The sequence below is a fragment of the Ochotona curzoniae genome, unplaced genomic scaffold, assembly GCF_017591425.1.
Source record: "Ochotona curzoniae isolate NIBS_2020 unplaced genomic scaffold, NIBS_Ocur_1.0 contig_2855, whole genome shotgun sequence".
Lineage (NCBI taxonomy): Eukaryota > Metazoa > Chordata > Mammalia > Lagomorpha > Ochotonidae > Ochotona > Ochotona curzoniae.
In genome coordinates this window covers 2,235,659-2,261,963 of record NW_024465615.1, presented here as the reverse complement: position 1 = coordinate 2,261,963, position 26,305 = coordinate 2,235,659, and the positions used below count along the sequence as shown (strand labels likewise).

Sequence of the window (26,305 nt, the reverse complement as noted above, 5' to 3'; positions counted from 1 at the left end):
AAGGATGGCGTATGTTATCTTTTTCTTTCACTTCTGTCTCTCCTCCCCAGCCACCCCCAACATTTCAAATAGCCTTTTAAAAAGATCCTGAGGTCCCTGGGAGAGGAGGGTAGCTCGGTTGAGCTGGGGTTTGTCCTAGACGTCAGGAAGCGTCTTGGAAGATGAGGGTGTCTGCCACAGCCAGGGTCCCGGGAGCACGTCTGAGGAAACCCAAGGTCCCACTGGGCTTTGGACAGGAGACTTGGCGCGCAGAGGCTGCTGGTCCCAGGAGGGAGGGCTCCTGCAGGGACGCGGCCGCGGCAGACACACACACACACAGCGGGGAAACGGCGCGGGCTGCGGCCGGAGCGACCGGTCCTCCCTGCCGTCCCGCCACGCCCTCGCCCCTCGCCCCTCGCCCGCACCCGGAACCTTGAGCCCGCGGAACCTCGGTGCCCGAGCGCCAGCGCGGCGAACCCGGAGGGAGATGGAGCGGGCGCGCGGGCCGCGGGCCGAGGCCGGCTCGCCTGACGACGAGGAGGAGGAGGCGACCGCGGGGACGGCCATGGCGGCTGTGGTGGCGGGCGGCGCGGGTCCGGCCGTCCTGCAGGTGGCCGGCCTCTACCGGGGCCTGTGCACGGTGCGCAGCCGCACCCTGAGCCCCGGATTCGTGTCTGCAGCACAGCTGCGCGTGTTCCCGGTGCGCAGCGGCTCCGGCCGACCCGCGGGGGGCGCCAACGACAGCGGGGTCGGGGCCGAGCTGGAGGCCAACCCCTACTACGACCGCTATCGGGACAAGATTCAGCGGCTGCGCAGGTGCGGGCCTCGCGTGGGGAGGGGGAGGGCTGGGCCGCGGCACATCCCTGCAACACGTGGGTCTGGTTCTGTCCCCACCCTGCAGATGATGCGGCTAGGCTGCTGTGCTAAGGTCACCCAGCTGTCTCCTGCGGAGCCCTGGCTCTTCCCACAGTTCCCTGTCTTTGCACTGAGGTGGCCTCAGGACAGCCCTGTGAGACAGGTAGCCAAGAGCACGGTCCCCACTATCAGAGAAGGGACTTGCTCAAGGTCGCGTGCTGAGTCCACTAAACCCCGGGCCCAGAGCTGGGGCTCCCAGACTCCCTCACAGAGGCCAAGAATGAGAGGCTGGGGAGTGGGAGGAAGGCTGTGACCACCAGCAGCGGTGCTGGCAGCAGTACCACACCACCACTGGACTGGACCCCCACCCGGCGTGGCTGTTCTCCGAGGAGGAGCTAGCCCACTGTGGAGGGACGGCACACAACCCAGCAGTGAAGAAAGTCGTGTTTGTTGTCACTGTGAAAAGAGTTTAATGGAAGAGTTACCCCCATAATTCCTTGACTGGGAAGGGCCACCAGAGATGTGATGAGATGTCCCTGCATCCTGCAGGCCTCACCATGACGCATGCAAGTCTCCATGCCAGGGAGCTGGAGACCCTGATGGTCCCTTCACCAAAGTGGACACACCTAAATATGCCATTATCAGCTATGCCGCCCAAAGAACTCACTTTTTTTCCTTTAAAAAAAAAAAAAAAAAAACTTTTTTAGAAGATTACTTATTTTCATTTGAAAGACAGATTTTTAGAGATTCACTCCCTGAATGGCTGCAATGGCCAGAGATGGGCCAATCCGAAGCCAGGAGCTTCTTCCGAGTCTTCCATGTGGGTGCAGGGTCCCAAGGCTGTGGGCTGTCCTCCTCCACTGCTTCCCGCAAGCTGGGTGGGAGGTAGAGCATCCAAGACATGAACCAGCATCCACATGGGATGCCAGTGTTTGCAGACTGAGACTTAGCCCGTTGAGCCACTGTGCAGCCCCCTCATCTGCTGCTTTACTCTGCAGATGTTCACAGCAGTCAGAAGTAGGCAGGCCAGAGGCTGGGAAGTTGGTGCAGATCTGTGTGGGAGGCTGTACGGGAGCCATCGCTGCTGCCTCCATGGGTCTGCATTAGGGAGAAGCCAGAGTCAGGGCCAGGTACTGTGATACGGGATGGGGTCTTAGCCACTAGGCCAGGCTCTGGCCTGAGAATTCTAAGTACCTGGAGTGCAAGCGTTGGAGGAACAGAGCTCTTGGTCACCCTAAGGGATAGCCTTAGTGCATGGGATGCGTTACAGATTAGCCATGTTGAATGAAGGGATTTCATTTTTGCACTTTCTGGATTTCTAGGCCTGTACCCAGTCACTATTAGCCGAATGTAATTCCTTCAGCCTCTCTGAATGCCCGTGTCTTTTCCCCGTGGAACATGATACTCAATTATTTCAAAATCTGAAAAGGCTTTTTGGTTTACTTTTGATCAGGACTGATCCGGCTGCCTTTGAGTCCCGCCTGGAGAAACGCAGCGAGTTTCGGAAGCAGCCAGTGGGACACTCCAGGCAAGGTGATTTTATCAAAAGTGTGGAACAGAAGGTAAGGCCTGCACCTTTTTGTATTATTAGTCAACCTATTATTCTTTTTATTATTATTATTATGTTATTTATTTGAAAGGCAGAGTTACAGAAAGAGAGAAGGAGATATCTTCCTTTCACTGGTTTCTCCCAAATGGCTACAGTGGCCAGAGCAGGGCCAGTCCAAAGCCAGAAGTCAGGATCTTCCTTCTTCCAGAACTTTCACATTGGGGCAGGAGCCTGACGACTTGGGCCATCCTTTGCTGTCTTCCCAGGCACATTATCAGGGAAGTGGATCACAAATGGAGTAGCCAGGACTTGAACCAATGATGCTGGCACCACAGGGTGGAGGGTTAGCCTACTGGGCCACTGTACCGGTATCCTCTACTTATTATTCTTAAAATGGCTCGCATCAGGGTGAGCTAGATGAGCTGAAGAGAACCTGTCAGTATCCATCGTGAATGTGTATCCTGCTCTGCTCTTTGTGTGCAAAGCTCTGGGCATATGGATGGAAATCCAGAGGCATGAAGAAGCATTCAGTCCAGTGGTCAAGACAAGGCTTTTACATAGCAGTGAGCTCTCAGATCAAAGGAGGCTTCAGGGGAGCTGGAACCTGCCCTAGGGTAGGAAAGATCCAGAAGATTCAAATTTAACACTGATGAGGAAAGGAGAGTTTTATGTAGAGCTGGGCTCATCAGACTTTTTCTGTGAAGGACCAGATGGTGGACATTGTAGATTTTTTAGATCATGTAATCTCTCTTAGCTTTGTAAGTACAGAAGCAAGCATACACAATAGTATATAGATGCATTTGTGTTCTAGTAAAACTTTATTTTCAAAAATTATTGGCCATTGGCAATTAATTTACTGATAATCAACCACCAACTCCACACTAACCTTCATGTTAAGGATTTAGCTTAAACAGAGGGAGAGCTTAGAAGATAAATGAGGTTTTATGATGCAGTAAAGTACCTTGCCCTTAAAACAGAAAGGGGAGTGTTAAGGCTAATAGAACAGGTTAGGCATTAACCTCCAAGCTGAGGTATTTGAGCTTAAGGAGTAGAGAAAAGATAGTATAATGCTAGGAGGATAACTCTGGAGCAATTTCCAGTACTGAAATATGAAGGCATCTGTGCAAGTGGAGGGGTGTGTTTATTTTGTCTTCATGGTCCACCTCGGAATAAATGGTATGAACTTGAAATCTGTACAAGAAAGAAGGGCTGTAATAGGATACTGCTAATGTATTAGTGATATATCCAAAAGACAGTGTGTCCAACAAGTCTTTCTGTACCAGGTTTTTGCCTTACTTTGTGGATACACGTTCTATGGGTATCACTTATGAGAGGATTTGGATTCAATAAAGTGCAAAGTAATAAGACATGGTATGACTTAGAAAGTGGTTTTTTTTTTTCAGCCTCAGAATTCCATATATAAACTGGATTCCTTTCCTTAAAGGCATGATCTTGAACTTAGAAATTGGACATAAGACTTAACAACATCTAACAACCATCTGTCAACTATCTCTACTGATAAAAACAGCTCAAAAGAGGATTTCCTGACTGTGGTCTTTGTCACAGAGGGTGGCATAAAGAGAAAATAATCACTCTTATCCTTTTTTCTTTCAAAGGATAGGGAGAGCTGGTTGGTTACTGCCCCCATGGTTTTTTGTTTTGGTTTAGTTTTATTTTTTAGTTTATTTTATTAGAAAGGTAGATTTAGAGAGAGAAAAAAAGAGAAAAATCTTCCCTCTGCTGGTTCATTCCTCAAATGACTGAAATGGCAGGAACTGAACCTATCTAAAGCTAGGAGCCAAGAGCCTCCTCCTGGTCTCCCACACAGGTACAGGGTCCCAAGGCTTTGAGCTTCCATCCACTGCTTTCCCAGGACATAAACAAGGGGCTGGGTGGGAAGTGGAGCAGCCAGGGTATCCCCATCTGGGATGCTGGTGCTTGTGGGTGGAGGATTATCTCATCAAGCCTCAGTGCCAGCCCTTCACTGTTACTCTTGACCCCTTTTGAGAAGTCTTAATTTGATGGAAGAAGTATTAACACTGAGTTCTCCAAAAGGCTCGTCTGGGGAGGCCTGCCACTGAAAGTCCTGCCACAGATAAGCAGCAACCTGGGAGAAAGCACCTTCCCTTTCTCATCCTCTGTTGCTCACTGTGGAACAAGTCAGAGGGCAGAGGCACAGGAAATCCCAGGGACCCCTCCTGTCCATCATGGCAGATCTAGTGCGGATAATAACTGGTATTACTTACAGATCCTTCCTCATCTCTCTGCATCTCAGAATCTTTGTCAGAGGGAAATTATCTCAAAAACAGTCACTCTTAATGCAGTGTGTGGTTACTGTAGAGTAGATAGAAGAAAGTTCTCAAAAGCGAAGTCACCGAGTGAGGCTGGGCCCCTGGCCTAGCTTGAAGGTCTTTTTTCCTCTCAGTGATGTGTAGATTAACCTCCTGTCTTGCATTTCAGACAAGCGCCTTGGGGAAACAGCCTATGAGTAGAGGATTTACTAAAGACAAGGTAAGTTTCTAATTAAATACAGAAATCCAACTCTGACGTCCCATGGGACATCTGTAATGAGAGGTTGCCAAGTTTGAATACATTTTCTGTGGCTTGATGATTATTTATGTACCATGAGTTTCCAACTGTAGAGATGATCAGTATTTCTATGTATTTTTGTGTCCTTGATGTAACTCCCAGCATGATTGTGGATCTTGGGAGTCCTGGCGGAAATGTGGTGACATTCCTTTCCATAGGCAGCAGTTTAGAAACTCAAATAAAAGCAAGTTTAGACTATCACTTAATTTGCTAATAAAGAGCCACCCCTGGCAGAATAGCAGTTAAGTTAAAAATAACAAAGGTTTCTCCTCCCAGCTGCACAGTGCTTCAAGACTCTTTGTGAGGGTGACGTGTTGGGGAAGAGCAGGGCACCGATAGATATTCCCTGGGAATACGACTGTGAAAACCCGCCCGGCTGGGGGCTCGCTCTGCCTCAACGTGAGGCTACGACCTGTTCCCTGCCCTCAGACAGACTTCACTGCCCTGACATATTGTTTGCCGTAGGGCTTAGGGGTAGAGTTAAGCTGTTTTGTTTTGTTTTTATAGATAAATGTTAATTACTTTTTTATTTTCTCTTTCAAGACTCTCAGTTCAATCTTTAACATTGAGATGGTTAAAGAAAAAACTGCAGAAGAAATAAAACAGGTAATCGATGAAAATGGATTGACAGAACCTGTGAAAAAATGTATCCAGTACACCAAATCTAAAAATAAAATAGTACACGTATTTCCTGACAGCTTCTTATGTCCAAAATGAAAGGTAGTCAAAAAAAAAAGGCAAAGGTCAATGAGTTGCATAAAAACAGTAGCATAAGAAAACATGTTTCCGAGTCTCATTCATGTGTGTGTAATCAACTTTTGCTTCTTTTTCATTCCTGTTTTCCACATCCTACTTAAGATCATCAGTATTTATACCTGGATTACTATACAGCCTTTCCAGATAGATGTCCTCTCAAAGTTAGACTTTCAGGCCTGGCACAATAGCCTAGTGGCTAACTTCTTGCCTTGCATCCACCAGGATCCCTTATGGGTGCTGTTTCATGTCCTCGCTGCTCCACTCCCCTTCCAGCTCCCTGCTTGTGGCCTGGGAAAGCAGTCAAGGACGGCCCAAAGCCTTGGAGTTCTGCACCCATGTGGAATACCCAGAAGAAACTCCTGGCTCCTGGTTTCAGATCAGCTTGTCTCTGTCTGTTGCAGCCATTTGGGGAGTAAACCAGCAGACAGATCGTTTAGTCTCTCCTTCTTTCTCTCTGTAAATCTGCCTTTCCAATAGAAATAAATAAGTCTTTTTTAAAAAAAAAAAAAAAAAAAAGGTTAGGCTTTCATCAGAGGGTAACGCAGTCTGTTGACTAAACACACAGATCAAACTGTAAAACCAAGCTGTCAGTTTTAAGCCTTTACTCTGTCAGTTACAGTTCATAACTTGGATAAGTTTACTAACTTCTCTGGGCCTTGAGTTTTCCACTGTGAAGTAGAGAGAATAATAACACTTCCTTATAAAGTTATTTAGAAAAATAAGCATATTAACATTTTCGAAACACTTGGAACAGTGCCGTCTTTATATTTTTCAATAAATGAATAAAAATAAGGCACTTGCTCGAACTTCTGTTCCCTGATACTCATAATCCTTTGTTATTGTAAGACTTCTTTGGGAAGCTTCCTGAACACCTGGCTTCAAAACACGCTCTGTTCTGCCTGTTAGGCCATTCCCTGTATCTAGATGTCCAGTGCTAGTTATGTTGTTTTTAAAGATCTACTTGTTTTTATTTTGAAGGCAGATTTACAAATAGAAGGAGAAAGAGAGAGATCTTCCACCTGCTGGTTCACTACCCAAATGGGCTGTAACGGTCAGAGCTGCGCCGATCTGAAGCCAGAAGCCAGGAGCTTCTTTCTGCATCTCCCACATGCAGGCAGGGACCCAAGGGTTTCAGCCATTCACTGCTTTTCCAGGTCAAAAGCAGGGAGCTGGGTTGGAGCTGAGTTGTGAGTAGAGCAGCCAGGGCATGAACTGGCACCCATATGAGATGCCAGCACTACGGATGGAAGATTATTACTAGTTATATTTTCATGTCTGTGATCCTTTTCTCTCCAATTAATCTGTAATAAACTACTTGTTGGCACTTTTTAGTCTTCTGTGAATTACATTTTTGGTATATTGAGGGGATCAGAAGAATAATAAAAACAGCAGCCTATGTACTGACTGCGTAGTACTTCATATACTACCTCATTAAATTCTCATTACTGCTACTATGAAAGAGAAACTTTCTGGCTGCCAGTGAGAGGTAGGACTTCGGGTTGGTATGTGCTATGGTCAGTCAGCTACAACAAACTCTTAGCTCTTCTTCATGTGAAAGATTTTCTGGAAGTAGGCTTTGAAGAGCTTTAATGTGGTAATAATAGCTGATAAAACTAAGATTATTTGCGGTGTTTACTGTGTGCCAACCACTGTGTTAAGCACTGATTTCAACTAGTCTTCATAGCAATCCCATGAGGTTGTTTTTGTTGCTATTTTGGTAATACTGTTTAGGGCATTTTGGTAATTTGCCCAAGGTGGCTTCCAGTGGCCTGGGATTCCTATATAGGTCCCCCTGACTACAGACCCTGTGCTTGAGAAACAGTGTCCTCTGAGGAGGTACAGGTTAAGAGGCAGAAGAAAATAAGATTTAAAAAAAAAAAGGTTTTTTTTTTTGTTTTGTTTTGCTTTAATTGGAAAGTCAGATTTACAGGGAGAATGAGATGTATAGAGAAAGATCTTCCGTCCACTGGTTCACTCCCCAAGTGGCCAGAGCAGCCAGAGCTGAGCGAATCTGAGACAAGGGCGTCCTCTGGGTCTCCCTCATGGGTGCAGGGAGCTGGGTGGGAAGTGGAGCAGTGGGATATGAACCGGCAACCACATGAGATCCTGGCATATGAAAGAAAGTCAGCTTGGGCCCGGCGCGGTGGCACAAGTGGTTAAAGGTCCTCGCCTTGCACGCCCAGGATCCCATATGGGCGCTGGTTCTATCCCCGCAGCCCTGCTTCCCTTCCAGCTCCCTGCCTGTGGCACAGGAAAGCAGTTGAGGACGGCCCAAAGCTTTGGGACCCTGCACCCACGTGGGAGACCCGGAAGAGGCTCCTGGCTTCAGATCAGCATAGTATCGGCCGTTGCGCTCACTTGGGGAGTGAATCATTGGACGGAAGATCTTCCTCTCTGTCTCTCCTCTCTGTATATCCGCCTTTCCAATAAAAAAATAATAAAAATAAATCTTTAAAAAAAAAAAAAAGAAAGACAAGGACTTCAGCCACTAGGCTACCGCGCCAGGCCTAAAAAAGAAAGTTTTAACACACCTAAGGCACATCTTGAGAAGAATGATTAATAAGGTCACAAAATCGGTTTTTCTGACAGGAATATGCTATTAGGAGTTACAGTTTAATCATCCAGAAGATTGTATGATGTTAAATCTTTTTTGTAATCATGTCCTAGTAATAAAAGCATTATGTTGGGTTTTTCTTCCCCAACATTAAATACTGTATTACCCTGAGCAATGAAAGCTGTCACCATTTCGGACACAGGTTAGAAAGATTACCTGTGTGTCACAGACACCCTCTTTTTTTATTTATTGATTTTTTTTCTTTTTTTTTTTTTTTTACAGATTTGGCAACAGTATTTTGCAGCAAAAGATACAGTTTTCGCAGTTATTCCTGTAAGTAGTTTGAAAGCAAAATGAAAGTGTTACACCGTAAAGGTCAGCCCTCTGACCCTAGCTGGCAGCTGCCCTGGCTTTTTCTGTGTTTATTGTCTCTTGAGAACTTGGGTTTTACAGCTCTGAAGGTTTTTATTGTGCCCCGAGTACCCAAGATTGGAAGCTTCATTTGGTGTATTTATGGCTCTTGTTTTCCCTCGTTTGGGTTTAGAAAGGTCTGAATCAAATCTCTGACAAGGGAGCGTGTGTGAGTTCATGTACTGAATAATTTCCAAGTGTATTATTGTTGTCATCGTCATCGTCGTCATTATTCTGATGTTTTCTGAAACAGGCTGCTGGAATTTAAGAGAGGCCTCTAGCATAGCTTTCTTTCCTTTCTGTGTATAAAGGAACTTACACCAGAGTTAACTTGGAACTTCTTTCCCTGGTGTTGCCCTTTTGCAAGTGACATTGTCTTGGTCTTTCCTCTTCCTAAAACTGCTGTCTTTTAGATAGTCACTAGCCACTCTTGACCGCTAAGGTTTGTGACTGGGAGCTGATGTCCTGGCCTTTTTGGGTTTAATGTCCTTCTGCTCACATCTGCAATAAGAAAATACTTGAAGAACTGGAATTTAAAGAATTAAACTAATCCTTTCATTGTTTTTCTTCCCTGAAGAGGAAGTGGCTTAGGTCAGATTTATATCAAGTGCACAATTATATACTGAACTTTTGTGAGTAAGTCTAAGATTAAGGAGGAAAACATACAGGCAGAAAGGTAAAAGTCAGGCCTTTTGGTTATTATGAGAGTTTCACTATTTTTTTTAAGGTTTATTTACTTATTTGAAAGAGTTACACAGAGAAAGGGAAAGACAAAATCTTCCATCTGCTCGTTCACTCTCTAAATGACCACAACAGCCAGGGTTAGGCCAGCACTTCTGCACTTCATATGTGGGTGCAAAGGCCCAAGCACTTAGGCCTGTTCCACTGTTTTCTCAAACCATTAGGAAAGAACTGGATTGGAAGTGGAGCAGCCAGGGCTCAAACTGGCACCATGGGGTGTCCATGCTGCAGGCATTGGCTTTACCCACTATGCCACAATGGCAATGTCAGCCCCTTCCCTTTTCTCTACCCTCTCAACTTTAAGATACATTTATCAGAAAAGCAGAGTAATAGAGAGAGGGGAGATTCTCCCATCACTGGTTCACTTCCCATGGCTACAACAGCTTGAGACAGGCCAGGAACCAGAAATTTCATCTGGATCTCCCAGATGTGCGGCCTTCGTAGGGGCATGAGGGAGGCAGACTTGGAAGTGGAGCCGGTAGGACTCAAGCCGGCACTCAGATACTGGATCCCTATCGGGGTCCCTCGTCCCGCGAGCAAAACCCCGATACAGTAAAGACTCTTAAAAAAGTTTATTGGTCAAGACTTCAAGCGTAGTGGCAAAGAAAAGAAAAGAAAGAAAAAAGTTGCAGCAGTTGTAAGATTTGTTACAGTGACGCGATTACAGCATAACCTTGAAGCATGCCCAGGGGAATCTCCTTTTTAACCATTTACTTACCCACAACTTTTTTACATTGCACAAACCAATCCATACACAGCTCCTCACATCATGTGGTAAGCACACCAATCATGGCTTAGGTCACATAGCTTCCCTGCGTGCTCGGCCCATTCCTCAATAACTTCCCAAAACCTGTTTACCACCTTTGTGCCACGAAGCAGTGGTCAGCAAGCGCCATCTTTGAGGCACGGCTCCGCTCTCCACAGCTCCCCAGATTATAAGTGGCAGCTTAACGTTCTGTGCCAACTACTGCCTTTTTTTAAGCTCTTAGACTTTTTAGACAACTTTTTAGACATCTTTACCCATTGTGAGTTCAGCAGCCAAAAAATTTATACCTCATGATATTTTGGATCTTTGGTACTTCATTTTGGGGACAGGCCTCCTCAGCTCTCCCTCAGACTGACTTAGGGACGTAATGTCTCTCCCACTTGTCAGAGCTCCCTAAAGAATTCAGAACTTTAAAGTTCCTCTTGTTCGATATAATTCTGACAATGAACTACAAAGCATACAACTAGATTTTTCTATCCTGTCATATGAGTGATAGAATTAGAGAGATTATTTTACTATTATGTCAGTTCTGGAATTCAAGCTTGCTGAACTTAATGTGATTGTAGTTTTTATTTTCCTGTTTGTGAGTTGTTTCTTCTTTTCCAACTTACAGAAAGAGAAATTTGACTTGATCTGGAACCGGGCCCAATCCTGTCCAACAGTAAGTTTCTGGTGACCATGTAAAGTTAGCTGGACAGTCCTGCCAAACAAGAATGTTTTCATCCAATTCTGTCATATTCCATACTCTCTCACATTATAGTGCTCTGTTTATTTAAGAGATTACATGCTGATATGTTGATTGTATTGATAAATGTTTCAGCATTGCAAAATATGAGCTTGACTCAGGAAGCCTTTATCTTTTTAACCATCTACGGTATCTCTGCCCTATCTGATGTAGATATTTTTTTATTATGATTTTTATTTTATTTTTATCGGAAAGGCATATTTACAGAGAGAGGGAGAAACAGAAAGATCTTCCATCTGCTGGTCATTCCCCAAGTGACCTTCATGATTGGAGCTGAGCTGTTCTAGAACCAGGAGCCTTTTCTGGGTTCCAGAATTGAATGTAGGCACTATAGTGTTGTTGTGCCCAATGTCTGAACCACTGCTTCAAACACATGTCCCTCTAGCATGGATCTGTATATTTCAGCATGAGTTCCTCTTGGAAGGCACTGTGTGTGTCTTCAAAGGGGGTGAGGATGCAGGGTTTTTTTTTCCTACCGTTGGCCATGGCCATGCTATCCTGGTAAAATGTACCCAGGAGGAATTATAAGATTGTTGCTGGAGAAATTAACTCCAGTAAAGCCTAAAGGAAAGAGAATGGGTCAGGTGGACAGCTGATTTGGTGTCACTAATGATGTCTAGAGTTTTCAAGAAAATTTTTCAAACAGCGATCAACAGGAAATAAAAAATACTAAATGGAAAGATACGATATTCATGGATCAGATGACTACATTTTGTAAATTGATCTCTGCTTTGAATAAAATAAAAATAAAAAATAATTTTAAAGATTTATTTTATTGAAAAGGCAGATTTACAGAGAGGAGAGACAGAAAGATCTTCCATCTGCCAGTCTACTCCCCAAGTAGCCACAAAGGCCAGAGCAGAGCCAGTCTGAAGCCAGGAGGCTAGAGCATCTCTTGGCCCCCCCCACAGTAGCAGGGTCCCAAGGCTTTGGGCCATTCCTGACTGCTTCCAGGCCACAAGCAGGGAGCTAAATGGGAAGTGGTACAGCTTGGATTAGAACCAGCACCCATATGGGAATCCTGGCTTATACAAGGTGAATACATTAGCCACTAGGCTATGGCACTGGGCCCCAAATAAAAATTGTTAATAAACATTAGCCAAGCTTATTATATATATATGTATATTTTTTATTTTAACTTTTTAAAAAATTATTATCATCATTCTATGATATAGTTCCTTAGGCCCTGGGATTTCCCCTGCCTTCTCTCCCCGACAAACAAATTCTCCTGTATCGTTTACCCAGCATAGCTCTTCATAAACAGTCACATGTTCATCATGGTGGACATGGGCAATGGCAGAGAGTGCAGCATCCTATTGTCAAGTAATAGTTAATAGTTTCATTAGTAGTCCATCTTTGGTCTGGAAGTAGAGATGCACAGTGCTCTGCACCTTCATGTCTGGACATGACAGTCTCCATTATTCAGTCACCACACATTCCTCTTAAATGAAAAACTGCAATACAAAATCAACAACAGGAAGAAAAATAGAAATTTACAACACCATGAATTTCTCAAGAGGTTTTGATAGTTCAACAGTCCTGAATTGCTGGTGATCCCACCATTCCAGTCACAATGAAATCTCTCCAGAATCCACTGGCTACTGTAATTCGTCTGCCCAGATCTTCTGCCAACGCTTGTCTGGGGCAATTGATGAATTTGTTCTGTCCTCCATCCTCTGCCATGGTACCAGGTATCCCCTGGAGGCTCCAGTGTGCTGCCATATATCCATGGGCACCTGGATATGCCATCCACTGCTCCCTCTGAGCCACTGAGGAAGCCCAGCTCTGATACATCCACTGCCACTGTGGAACCTCCATAGTTGGGGTTCTGAGTCCAGCGGTTCAGTTGGTAGGGAATCACCAAAGAAACCTCATCTGAGGCCCCAGGCCTGATTCTTGTGTATGTGTGTGCCAATACAGGGTCTGGCACAGTCTGTCACCCAAATCAGCCCATGCACACACTCGTAGTTGTGATTGCTGGGTCAGTGGACAAGCTAATTTTAAAATCTTATTTGCTATCCAGAGGATCTGGAATAACTAAAAAATTTCTGAAGAGGAACAAAATTTGAAGACTTCCTTTTCTTAATTTTTTCTTTTTTTTTTCTTTATTTTTTCTTTTCTTGATTCTAAGCCTTATTATAAATATATAATAAGAAAAACAGTGTTGTGTTGGCATAAAAATAGAAATATAAGTCAGTGGAAATAGAGTCCAGAAGCAAACAATACTAACCACATATATAGTCAGTTGTCTCAGCAATAGTGCCAGGGTAATTAAATGGAGAAAAGAGAATCTTTTCAGCAAGTGGTGCTAAGCATTTTGCTGCCTATGTGTTTAAAAAGTACATGAGGGTCCTGGTGCAATAGGCTAGTAGATAAATCTTTTTTTTAATTTTACATAAAAAAGCAAGCATATGTGAGTTGCCAGGATAGTAGGAGGATAGTAGGTGAAGCTTCTGCCTGCATTGCTAGCATTCCAATTAGGCTCTGGTTCAAGTCCCGGCTGCTCCACTTCCAGTCCAGCTCCCGGCTTTCCCTAGGACAGTAGCAGAGGCTGGCTCTAGTCCTTGGGTCCCTGCATGCACGTGGGAGACCTAGAAGAAGCTCCTGGCTCCTGGCTTCAGCCCAGCCCTGCTCCAGCTGTGTTGGCCTTCTGGAGAATGAGCAAGTAGCTGGAAGATCATTCTCTGTGTCTGTAACTCTGTCTCTCAAGTAAATAAATCTCTTTTTAAAAAAAAAATTTTTAATAAAAATAGAAAGTAAGCTTTACATTGTATATAAAATCTTTTAAATAGATCACAATTATAAATAAAACTTCTAGAAGACAGTTAAAGCAAACCTGAGTGATCTTGAGCTTTGGCAAAGATTTCTTAAGTTCATCACACACAGACAAACACACACACAACACACAAGTATAAAAGAAAAAGCAACGGTTATATTGGGATGTTGGAAAGAGTCTGTTGTAGGTCTATGTTCATAGTCACAATAGCCAAAAAATGGTGCAACCCATTTTAAAGGACAATTTACCATAGTAACAGAATATAAGAACCTGAAAAGATGCCTGGCATCATTAGTAATAATGAAAATGCAGTTTAAAACTTCTGAAATGCCACTAGAATGACTGGAGTGAAAAAGGCTGATCATACCACGTCTTGGTGAGGATGTGGAACAACTGGGACTCTTACATTCTGCTGGTGACAATATATGTGATACTGCCACTTTAGAAAACAATTTGTGATTTCCGTGAAAATGAAGACTGTACCTGTCATACTAATGTGGTATTCCATTCCTAAATACGTTCCCAGGAGAACTGAAGGCACGTCTGTCATACAGTGACTTCAGTGTTCTAACCAAATACTGAAGCAGTCTAGATACCCACCACAGATGAGGATTTTGTGCCCATGTATCATCCATATACAGTGGAGTCATATTCAGCAATAAAAAGGTTTGAACTAATACATGCCCCAGAATGGATATGTCTACAAGACAATTATGCTGAATGAAGGAAGCCAGCCCCACCCCCACCCCTTCAAAAAAAAAAAAAAAAGATAAAAGGTGCATATGCCATGGTTTCATTAGGGACAGCTGGGAACAGGAGGGAAGTATAAATAGCAAAGGGGCACAAGATAATAGATATTTCACTTACTCATTATAGTAATGGTTTCACAGTATATGTATATCAAAGCTCATCAAATTGTACATTTTAAATACATGCAATTTGTTGTAATTCCAGTATACCTCAACAAAGCTGTGAAAACATTCTTTTTCCTAATAAGGGATCAACTGTCAGACACTGAAGCTATCTCATCTGATAGAAAATCAGAGTGGGGCTGGTTGGCAATAAGATGACTTTTCCTTGCCTGAATGTGTTGGAGTTTGTTTTATTCTGGCACCATTCTTTTCCCCACCACTCATCCCCAATTCTAAACATCTCGAACATAAAACCAGTATTTCTTGGTATTTAGTCTAGAGCCGTGTTCCAATATTAGCTTGAGCTGAAAGAAAATGAAGTGATTATAGCGGTTGGAACAAGTTAGTTCAGTAGCATTAGAAAGTTTAGAAATAGAAAAAGACCCAAAAAATAATAGATAAATCATGATGCACTTCTACAGTAGAATTCTGTACAACATTTAAAAAAATCGGTGGGTTGGAGTTACGCTATCAACACAAGTCTCAGAAGCATAATGTAAAATAGAAAAAAAAATAGTAAGTTACAAAAGGATCTGTATGGTATGGTAAGATTTAAGTTTTTAAACATGCAAACAGTACTAATTTTTGTTCATGGATGTATATATATTACTTTATAAATATAAAAATTGACCAGGTGGGCCCAACACAATGACCCAGTGACTAAATCCTCGCCTTGCATGCGCCAGGATACCATATGGTCACAGGTTCGAATCCTGGCTGCTCTGCTCCACATCCCATCCAGCTCCCTGCCTGTGGCCTGGGAAAGCAGTCGAGGACAGCCCAAAACTTTGAGACCCTGCACCCACACAGGAGATCCAGAAAAAGCTCCTGGCTTCAGATCAGTCCAGCTCCAGCTGTTGAGGCCAGTTGGACAATGAATCGATAGAGGAAAGATATTTCTGACTCTCCTGCTTTCTCTCTTTAAATCTGCCTTTCCAATAAAAATAAATAAATCTTTTTTAAAAAAAGTTTTAAAAACCAGACATGAAGAAATGAAGTAAATGATACAGGCAGTTGAACATAGAGCAAATAACCCATTTATTCACCTACCTTATGTGGATCTGTTTCCCACAGTTTCTGTGCGCACTGCCAAGGAGGGAAGGTTATGAGTTCTTTGTAGGACAGTGGACAGGCACTGAACTCCACTTTACTGCGCTTATAAATATTCAGGTAGGTGGCTTTTCCCCTCCCCTAGAGGAAGGAGCTACCGCTTGGTGATGGGTATCTTTATAGAGGATTGGGGGCACAGGATACTAACTCCCACAGGATTTGCTGCAGCAATGATGAGTTGTCATGCTTGGTATGTTAAGTGGGTTTCCTAAGCCCTGCTGAAAGCCTAGAAATTAGATAAGACCCAGAACACCTTCTCTGACTCTCTTTTATCTCTTCCCCCGACCTCTATAGCAATTACGCATATGCTTCACTTAACAAATATGGCCAGTTAGGGTTGGGTTTGGTTTTGTTTTTAATGTATTTGAGAGGCAGGAATAGAGCTCTCACTCACCAGCTTACTCCCCAGATGTAACAGCTAATGGCGGCTGAAGTCAGTCCATGTCTCCTATGTGAGTGGCAGCAGCCCAATTACCTAAGCCATCGCAAGTTGCCCCACGTTCTACACTCCCAGAAGCTGGAGTCATGAACTGGAGCTTGGAATCAAACCCATACTCTGATGTGGAACATGTGTCTTAACCACTGAGTCATTTGGTATTTATTATGTAACACGTGTTTTATATACTTTTCATAATTTAATTCTCACCAGTGAGCAGTGAGATGATAACTGTTATTTGTATTTACAAAGAATGTAGTAAACTTGGAGAAGTTAGCTCACAATAGTAATAATTCATAGAACTGTGTTTGAGTACAAGCTATTTGATATCAGAGTCTATGATCTTAACTATTATATAGTTGTGTTGGAAACTATACTAGGACCTGAAGATTTGTCAGACAAAATACCTACCCTGATGAAACCTTTACCCAAATGAAGGAGAAAGATCCAAAAACATAATTATCATAAAAATGATGAGTGTAATATTAGAATCATCAAAACAATTGGTATCATGAATGTGTTCAAGTGAACTGAGAAATGGCTGGTATTGTGATGTAGCAGATTAAGCTGCTGTTTGCTGTGCCAGCATCATGTATTGGAGTACTGCTTCCAGTCATGCTTGCTCCACTTCCTTCAGCTCCCTGCTAATGGACCTGGGAATGCAGCAGAAGATGGGGCAAGTGTTTGGGCCCCTACAACTCAGGCAGGAGATTCTGGTCCCTAGCTTCAGCCCAGACTATTGCATCCCTTTGGGGAGTAAACCAGTGAATGGTGTCTCACTCTTTCCCTCTCCCTCTCTTTCCCCCCTTCTTTCTGACACTCTGCCTTTCAAATAATTAAAATTATAAATCTTTAAAGGAAATAGATATAACTGAAAAGCCGATCTATTGGGACCAGTGTAACAGTAGTTAGATATTATAACTAGTAGTTAGATTCTTTGATCATTTCTTGCTGAAATTTAAAAAATAAGATCCAGGGACCTTTTTCTTTTCCTCCTACACTATAAAGGAACTTTAGCTTTGAACCCAGCTTCTCTTCTTAGTTTAGATTTGAGGTCTAGTTACACTGCCCTGTTCTTCATGAAATATGATATTTTAATTCTGCTTCTCCCATTCCTCCCTCAACCAGATTGTATGTTAAAACTGCACATTCCAGATCAGGCCCGTGTGCAGACTCTGCAGCTCTACAGCTTAAAGAGCTCGGCCTTCAGAGCCACCCAAGGGGGAAGGTTTCAGGTGTGAAATGCAACAGTGCATTAAAGTGACAATTACAGAGGCACATTGCTTTCTTTAGACCTTGATTTGGTAGCTGCTTGTACCATTTTGTTTAAAATGTGTGGCCACAATGAAGGATTCATTGCCTACTATAAACATTTTCAGGGAGAAAAAAAAAAACCAAACCTTTTCCAACTGGAGACACAAATAACACTGAAATAACACTGCAAACTGTCAGTTTTACCATGCCTTTGCAATCCTGGCCCTGCCCCAAATCCCAGCTGTCCAGCTAATTCACTAGCCACCCAAGGGGCTGCTAAAAGCCAGAGTTTCCTCAGACCCTCCACCACCTTGAAACTGCTGCTGTGCTGGAGCCTTGATCAGTGTTTCTTCTTACAGACCCGAGGGGATGCTGCAGCCAGCCAGCTGATTCTCTATCACTATCCTGAGCTTAAGGAAGAAAAGGGCATTGTGCTGATGACAGCAGAAATGGATTCGACATTTCTGGTAAGAATCAATGCGTACCTCTTTCAATTTACCTAATGTCCCTCATGGTGTTCACACTCCTTTAATGCTCATGAGAAGTATAAGTCCGCAGGCCTGTATATACTTTGTTTCTTTTTTTTTTTTAAGATTAATTTATTCTTTTAATGGAAAGGCTAATTTACAAAGAAGGAGAGACAAAGAGGAAGATCTTTCATCCACTCCCCAAGTGGCTGCAACGACCAGAGCTGAGCTGATCTGAAGCCAGGAGCCGGGAACTTCTTTCCAGGTCTCCCACACGTGCAGGGTCCAGGGTCCCAAGGCTTTGGGCCGTCCTCGACTGCTTTCCCAGGCCACATGCAGGGAGCTGGATGGGAAGCAGAGTAGCGGGGACATGAACTAGCATTTATATGGGATCCCGGCACATGCAAGGCAAGAACTTTAGTCACTAGGCTACTGCAGCAGACCCTTTGTTTCTTATTTTAAAGCGGAAAATAGTCCTTTGTTGTTCTAGCTTTTCCAGGTTGAAATTAGTAGATTTTCAGATACTTAATAATGATTCTGGGGCCCGGCACGATGGCGCAGTGGTTAAGGTCCTCACCTTGCACGCCCAGGATCCCATATGGGTGCCGGTTCTAATCCTGGCGGCCCTGCTTCCCATCCAGCTCCCTGCCTGTGGCCTGGGAAAGCAATCGAGGACGGCCCAAAGCTTTGGGACCCTGCACCCACATGGGAGACCTGGAAGAGTCTCCTGGCTTTGGATCGGCATAGCATCGGCCGTCGCGCTCACTTGGGGAGTGAATAATAGGACGAAAGATCTTCCTCTCTGTCTCTCCTCTCTGTATATCCGCCTTTCCAATAAAAATAAAATAAATCTTTAAAAAAATAATAATAATAATTCTGAAGTCCACAAGCTCAGAAAACAAAAAGGTTTTCGTACTCCTTTGAAAAGACACTTCCGGACTTGAACTCATTTGGAAGCTTAAATGGATGTGGCCATTTATAGTCCTTTTATCGGTATGCTTTTCATTAGGGAAATATTTGCATGTTTGATTATAGGGAGCTGTGTAATATGCAGTTTAATAGTGTTTGTATTTACAATTTATCTGAAATCATATAATTCTGAACATAAGCCTCAATCCTTGAGCATTTCAAATAAGAGATGGACAAGTAAGTGGCTTTTAAAAGTGTAGGGAGTTCTACAATAAATTTATCTACAATAAATCTCTTTTACCTTCTCCATGTTGTACACATGTGTAAAATTCATTATATATAGTCATTTTTTTTTCCTGCTTTTCCCATTCCCAGTTGAGACTCCTATGATAATCCATCAACCATCTGCTCTTAGTTAATGAAGCCCTTGGTCTTCTCTGCACTTCCAGATACCAGGAGCAATTTTACGATTATTACACAACTTGTCTAACCCTTGCTCATTTCAGTCTCATCTGTTGTGCAGAAGTTAAAGCTCAGAATGAACACAGAACAGTGGTTACCTTTGAGCCACTTCTCTCTGATATTTTTCATTACACCACCACTTTTTTCCTTTCTCTTATCAACTACACAGAGGAAAAGAAGAAGTAAGGTCATTCAGCTAGTATCCCAGCCCAGCAGTAGGCGCCAAGCTTAGGATGTAGTGGGGACTTTATTTCTTGCCTGTTATTTCTGAAACAGTCCAGTCTCATTTCTGTCATTCTTCCTCCACTAAAACTTCAATCACACTCAAATGCAGATCACTCAAAATCCTTTCCAGAAATAAGAAGCTTCCATTAAATGAAATAGAAAAAGTGGCAAAAGAAATAGATTTAGAAGAAAATCAGGAGCTCATTTTTCAAAATGTTAAACTTGAGATGCCTACTAGATAAATACCCAAGTAGCAAGTGGTTAGATATATAATCTTGGAGCTCAACGAAGAGGGCCATCCTGGAGATGTAATATAAGCATACAGATTGCACTTAAAGCCACGGAACTTCATATCTTCACCAAGGAAGCAGTGAAGATAGAGAAAAAGTTAAAAAAAATCCAGTCAAAAAGAGAAATGTACCGGCCAGCAGAGCCAGTAACGTGGACACGGCGAAGGTCTGGGGATGAGGCATTGCACCAACATGAGACCAGTAATGGTGGAAGAAGTCTCTCTGGTCTTCCTTTATTATGCCCATATATACTTTTCCCCCAAGCCCCTTTACAGAACAATAGGATGCTAATGAGCCTGGTAGACCAGGTGCCACTAGCCTCAAGCCCATTTCCTGCAGGTGCTAGCTTAACCAATGCTAATCAACTCCTTAGCCCACAACAGAGAATGTATGAAAATATTATCAAAGGTGGATCAGCAACTACAACCTATGGGTCACATCTAACCTACTGCCTGTAAGGTTTGTGATTTAGGAGTGTTCTCCACATCTTTAAATAGTTGGCAAAAAAATAAATAGTATTTCATGATACATGATAAGTACATGAAATTCAGATTTCAGTATCCTAATAAATTCTTTACATTAAATATTGGAACACAGCCATGCTCATTCATTTACATGTATTCTATGGCTGCTTTTGCTCTACAACAGTTAATGGAATAAAACTGAGATTGTATCATGAGCCTAAAATATGTACTGTTTACAAAACGTTTTGGCAGTCAGTCTAGGAGCGTGGAAGAGAAAGAGAATATGGAAGTAAAAACAATTGAGGGGTGAGGAAGTTAAAGGTGAACACAAAGAAATGACTGATTGTTGGCCACGCAATAGAAACCAGGTAAAGAAGGAAGTGAAAGGGCAACACGATAGCCTAGTGGCTAAATCCTTGCTTTGCATCCACCTGAACCCCTTTGGGGCACCAGTTCATATCCCAGCAGCCAACTTCCCATCCAACTCCCTGCATGTGCTTAGGAAAACAGTTGAGGATGGCCCAAAGCCTTGGACCCTGCACCCATGTGGGAGACTTGAAGAAGCTTTTGGCTCCTGGCTTTGGATCAGCTCAGCTCCTGCCATTGCGGCCACTTGGGGAATAAACCAGCGGATGGAAAATCTTACTCTGTCTCTCACTCTCTCTCTGTAAATCTGCTTTTCCAATAAAAATAAATAAAATCTTTAAGAAAAAAAAAAGTAAGTGAAAAGAAAAAAAAAAAACAGAAAACATAAGGGAGGTCAGAGACAGAATTGTGAGTCCTAGTGATGTTGAAGGATTGCTAGAGTTGGGAGTGAGCTACAAGGACAGGATACAGCTTTTCTGAGGAAGACACCTGCCTTAATTCTGTCCACTCTGACCAGGAGCCATGCAACAGTTCTGGCTTGTAAAGACATTGGAAAGATGCCTGGAGACCAAAGGCAGCACCTCACCAGAGTGTAGTTACCCTGACAAGCCACAGTGTCAATTCCAGAGAAGGTCTGTGTTGACTTGATCAGAGGCAAAAGGAAAAGAATCTGAAAGTGAAAGGACCAGTTCAGATCCTACCTAAACTTAGCAGATCAAGAAACAGTGAAGGCACTAAGGTGGAGGATTGATACAGATCAGAATCCCAAACAGCTCACTGACATGCACTGTCCTTTTGAGATTATTAAGCAGATTATGGCCATCAGTACTGAGACAAAAGTCATGGTGGAAGTCAGCATTACAGATACCTAAGCCAACTGTTTTAATAAATTGGCTGTTGTTAAGAAAAGAAAAATAGGCTATAACAGGCAAAGTATAGTATGTAAAATCAGATTTGCAGGATATCTAATTAGTGATAATGGCAAGGCTTTATTCATTTGGCCATGGGAATAAGTGGCATAAAGATAGTAGAATTTTTTCTTTTACTTATTTATTTTTATCTATTTATATTTGGTACAATATTTTCCAATCTTCAAGTGATTCACAGAGTTCAGAGAGGTCTGCTGCTTTTTGTCATTTTTACTACCTCACTCTGGTCATCTCAAACTGCTGCACTATTATCATTGTTAAAAGAACATCCTGGCCTTCTGACATTTGACAGCATGCCAGACAGCATTTGCCTTATATGTCAGTCTTTACTGTGAGGTGCACTGTAGCACAGGTGTGGACACATTGGAATTCACTGTAGAGCTACCTGATCTAGAGAAGGGAAGCATGATCTGTGCACCTTAGCTGTGTATTCCCAACTAAATAAACCATCACAAATGAATAGAAATCCGTGGAAACTAACAGCTTCTTCTCAACTAATCTTTTCTAAACAATATATTTACTTGAAAGAGTTATAGAATGAGAGAAGGAAAGGCAAAGATCTTTCATCTGCTGATTTACTCACCAAGTGGCCACAGTAGCCTAGGCTGAGCCAGGCCAAAGCTAGCAGCTGGGAACTTCAGGGTCTCCCATGCATGTCGCAAGGGCCTAAGCACTTGATCTGTCTTCTGCTTTTCCCAGGCTGTTACCAGGAAGCTGAGTAGGAAGTTGAGCAGCCGAAACAGGAACCAGAACCCATATGGGATTTCAGTGTTGCAGGCAGAAGCTTCAGCTGCTCTCCTACAACTCCAGTTCCTCAACTCATAATAGTGCTTAGAGGTTGGTAGGATATGCAAGAGCCTAGCCTTGTTTAGCTCTCCATCTATATAAATAGATGATTATATTAGAATCCAGCATATATTAGGATAGAGACAAACACAGGATTCTGGTGGTCAGGGAGGAAGAGGAGTGTCCCTGGCCCAGAGAGTACGGAAGGTTCCTAAATGTCGCATGGGCTGAGTCTTCAGAGATGAGTAAACATGTAACCACATCCAGAAGTTTTGGGTTGAGGGGAGTTCCAGAAAAGGAATATCATAAGTAAATGCTGTGAGACTTAAAGGTTTGTGCAACCGGTGTGTTTTTAAAAAGGAGACTTGGTAGGCATGAGAGTCATTGAAGGGTATGAGTATGGGCAAGTCCATGGAGCTGGATTTTAAACTGTTATTTAGTTCTGAACCGTTCTGTGATTCTAGACTGCCAGCGCACTTGTTTGAAGCAGTGACAGTGCAGGAAAGAGAATGACTCCAGAAATAGGAGGGAAGTAAAATGACAGGACTAGGTATATTGATCATAGATTGGAAGAATGAAAAGGGGTGACAAGGTTAACATTTGTTTAAAAACTTCACTGTTGAGCCATGCAGTATTTAGTCTGTCTGTCTTCTTGGGTCTTGAAAACAATGGAGACTATTGCTTCGTGTAGGAGCTAAATGAGGAATTGGGGCTTTCCATACTCCCCACCCCACACAAGAGACACAGTGCATCACCCTATGACTTGCTTCCCCACCCACCATACTAGTGGTCTTCTAACTTTTTGTTATTAAAGTAGTGGGGAAAACCCTTTGCCCAGACAAAATCATAATAGGTATATCCTAGGGCAAAGAACAGAGGTGAAAGCCCTGAGACACCTCCACGGAATCCCTGAGGTGTTCTAGAGTGAACACAGCCGAGCTGCACTGCTCAGTCCTGAAATACCAGTTGTTGTCAGAGGCTCTACGGCCTAGGGAGTCAGAGTGCTGGAATGTGCCTCCGGATAGGGCAGTGTACTGTGCTTGTTTTTGCTCTAGAGGTACCTGAGTTTAAGAAAGGTAAAATGGATAAATTACTTACCTTGATCAATAACTATTTGACCTCAGAGAAACAGTAGCATGGTAGCGTGGGGAAAGTAGCAGGCTAGGAAACCAGCAGTGTGATTCTGATTCTGCCACTTGTTAGAATGTCCTGAGCCCATCCTGGAAGCCTTATCTGCCTTACTTTCATAGGCTATCAAATGAGAACTGGGTGGTTTCTGAGGCTCCTTCCAGCTTTAAAGTTCTGTTCATTTGAGAAAGCCAGCTTTTCAGGAAAGGGTTTTTGACTGAAGAGATTATCTCAGAAATTAGATCTTGCTGTGTGAAAAATTACTTGAAAGACTCACAGAGGGAACAGAGGTGAAAAAGCCCAGCCACGGATATTTATACATCCCTCTTCATCATTCTGTAGTTAGACTTAGCATATTTTGACAATTGACTTTCAGTAGGAATTTTCCATTATCTTTTGGGGTTTGATTTATTTTCTATATGAACACAGTGATAATGGGTAAATGCCTCTGACAAACTGTGAATGTCAAGTATATAGAAAGCACAAGTCACAGGCCAGCACAGTGGCACAGCAGGCTAATCCTCCTCCATGTGGGCACGGACTCATGTCCCGGCTGCTCCACTTCCTGCTCGTGACCTGGGAAAGAGCAGAGGTTGACTCGGGTCCTTGGGCCCTTGTACCCACATTGAGACCTGAAAGAAGCTCTTGGCATCTGACTTCGGATGACTCAGCTCTGGGTGTTTGGGAAATGAACCAATGGATGAAAGACCTCTCTCTCTGTCTTCTCTCTGTCAAAACTCTGCCTTTCAAATATAAATAAATAAGAGAAAGAAGAAGAAGAAGAACAAGTAAGCACAAGTCAGAATTGTTTGGGGTATAGCCAGAATCCTGAATCCCCTCCCCATGTTACATCCAGTGATTCCCTCACCATTCCCCTTGCTACTGAACTTTGAGATGGTGGCTCCGTCTCTGTGAGTGGCTTTGGTGCTATATTATAAGGGGCTACATAACAGATTACAAAAATGTAATGGGTTAAAACAGTAAGCACTTATAGTTTCTGCAAGTTCATAACTCAAGAGCAGCCTAGCTGGGTGGTTCTGGCTCAGGGTCTCATGAAGTTACTTTTAAGATGCTAGCCAGGGCTAAGGGCATCACAAAGTTGATTGAACTTGGGGATCCACTTCCAACCCCACTCACATGTCTTTTGGCAGAGGCCATGGAGCTGCTGGAATGTCCTTATACTGTGGCAGCTGACTACCAAAACAAGTAATTCTAGAAAGCTGTAATCATGACTTAATAGCAAAGTCATTTTCATCATTTTATCATAGTTTGTCTGTTATAAGTAAGTGGCTACGTACAGCCCTCACTGGGAAATGAATTCTACCAAAGGGAGGAAATCATAGAATCTATGGACAAATTTTAAAACCATCACACAGCTGCCCATAGCACTGTTTTTCTGGCTGAACTGGTATCAGTAACAGGTTTTATCCAATTGTATGCATGATTAGTTAAAACTAAATATTTACATGTGAGTTCTTGGGGTTAGATGGCTTTGCTTTCCACATACACACACATCTTCAGATATCATGAAACTATGCACTAATTTTTTCAGCAAATGTTCACCAGATGTCAGTATATACAAGAGCATCAGCAATGGCTTTTCTTGGAAGAACTGATTCTAAGGAAGACAAAGGAAAACCAATAAAAGGGCAAATGCAAGAGGTCTTTAAAGAGTTCATGGAAAATGCATATTAAGAAAAAATTAGGCACACGTTTCAGTTTTTTATTTTTCAATTCCATTTTGCTATGAACTTTATATAGTCTCTTTGCTCATTACAGTGAAAATTCCATGATGATAGTAAGCCTAGGATGAATTGGTTACATAACAAGGGCCCCCCAAGCAAGATTTGGAGGTGAGAGGAGCTGTCCAGCAGCAATGACTCGGTGAGGGCAGCCTCACGCAGGCAGAATGCAGAGTTCTGTGGTGCTATGCAGGGAAGACCTTCATTGCTCTCTTTGCCTTACAGAATGTTGCTGAGGCACAGTGCATTGCCAACCAAGTCCAGCTCTTCTATGCCACTGATCGAAAGGAGACCTTCGGGCTGGTGGAGACCTTTAACTTCAGACCAAATGAGTTCAAATACATGTCTGTCATCGCTGAGCTGGAGCAAAGTGGACTTGGAGCAGAACTGAAATGTGCCCAGAACCAGAGTAAGACTTAGGACTCTAAGGGTTGGCCTCTCCCAAGGTCAGCTCAGCGCTGCATAGTCCAGAGCCCGTCGACCCCCTTGAATGCAGGAAGTCAGCGTCTCTGGTGACTGTCTTTGGGTGTTTGTTACCTCAAATGATCATGGAGATGAGCCCTATTACCTGAAATTCAGGAATGAAAGTCCTCAAATCTTCTGAGACTGCTTCTCAACATATTCCTGGTTTCCTTTCACGTGTTTGTGGTCCTGGCAAGAGAAAGACCAAGAACCTGCAGGTTGGTTTTACACAGTGTATCAGTGGACTTGCATTCGGGTCATGTTGTCCTCATGGTTCCCAGATGATCACTTGTTTATGAACTTGTGGTGATAATAAGGTTAAAGACCTACTGTGCAGTGAGATGTGGGCTTTAAATACTCTCCCCATGCACCAGTAAGCTGGCCAGAGACATATATTTGGCTTAAAGCCCATATATTTGGCTTAGACACTGAAATCAACCAGCTAGTCATTCCCATCAGTGTGAAGACCTCAACTACAGGCCCCTCAGAGTTGCCTGTAGTGTATTTCAAGTACAGACAAATAAGTTGTGCACAGAACAAAACAGTAGCTTGTGGCCCCTACTCCTCAGTCTGTATCTGTTAAGCTGTGTGTTTGAAGGAGGTGAATCAGTGCAATAAATAAATGAAAACATTTTTATTGGGA

General features: G+C 43.2%; 1 protein-coding gene across 3 annotated transcripts; it reads left to right on the top strand.

Annotated features, from left to right (window-relative positions):
• Positions 1 to 336: 336 nt before the first annotated feature.
• ATPAF1 (ATP synthase mitochondrial F1 complex assembly factor 1) lies at positions 337 to 26,305 on the top strand. Of its 3 annotated transcripts, XM_040977803.1 has the most exons (9): positions 379 to 795; positions 2,288 to 2,396; positions 4,844 to 4,894; positions 5,516 to 5,578; positions 8,565 to 8,615; positions 10,814 to 10,861; positions 15,707 to 15,802; positions 17,792 to 17,899; positions 25,426 to 26,305. In XM_040977803.1, the coding sequence occupies exons 1-9, from the start codon at positions 467 to 469 to the stop codon at positions 25,618 to 25,620; spliced, it is 1,050 nt and encodes a 349-aa protein (XP_040833737.1). In that variant the 5' UTR covers positions 379 to 466; the 3' UTR covers positions 25,621 to 26,305. The 3 variants fall into 3 exon arrangements, with proteins under 3 accessions (XP_040833739.1, XP_040833738.1, XP_040833737.1); XM_040977804.1 differs by lacking the exon at positions 15,707 to 15,802 and having other exon boundaries at positions 378 to 795; XM_040977805.1 differs by lacking the exons at positions 15,707 to 15,802; positions 17,792 to 17,899 and having other exon boundaries at positions 337 to 795.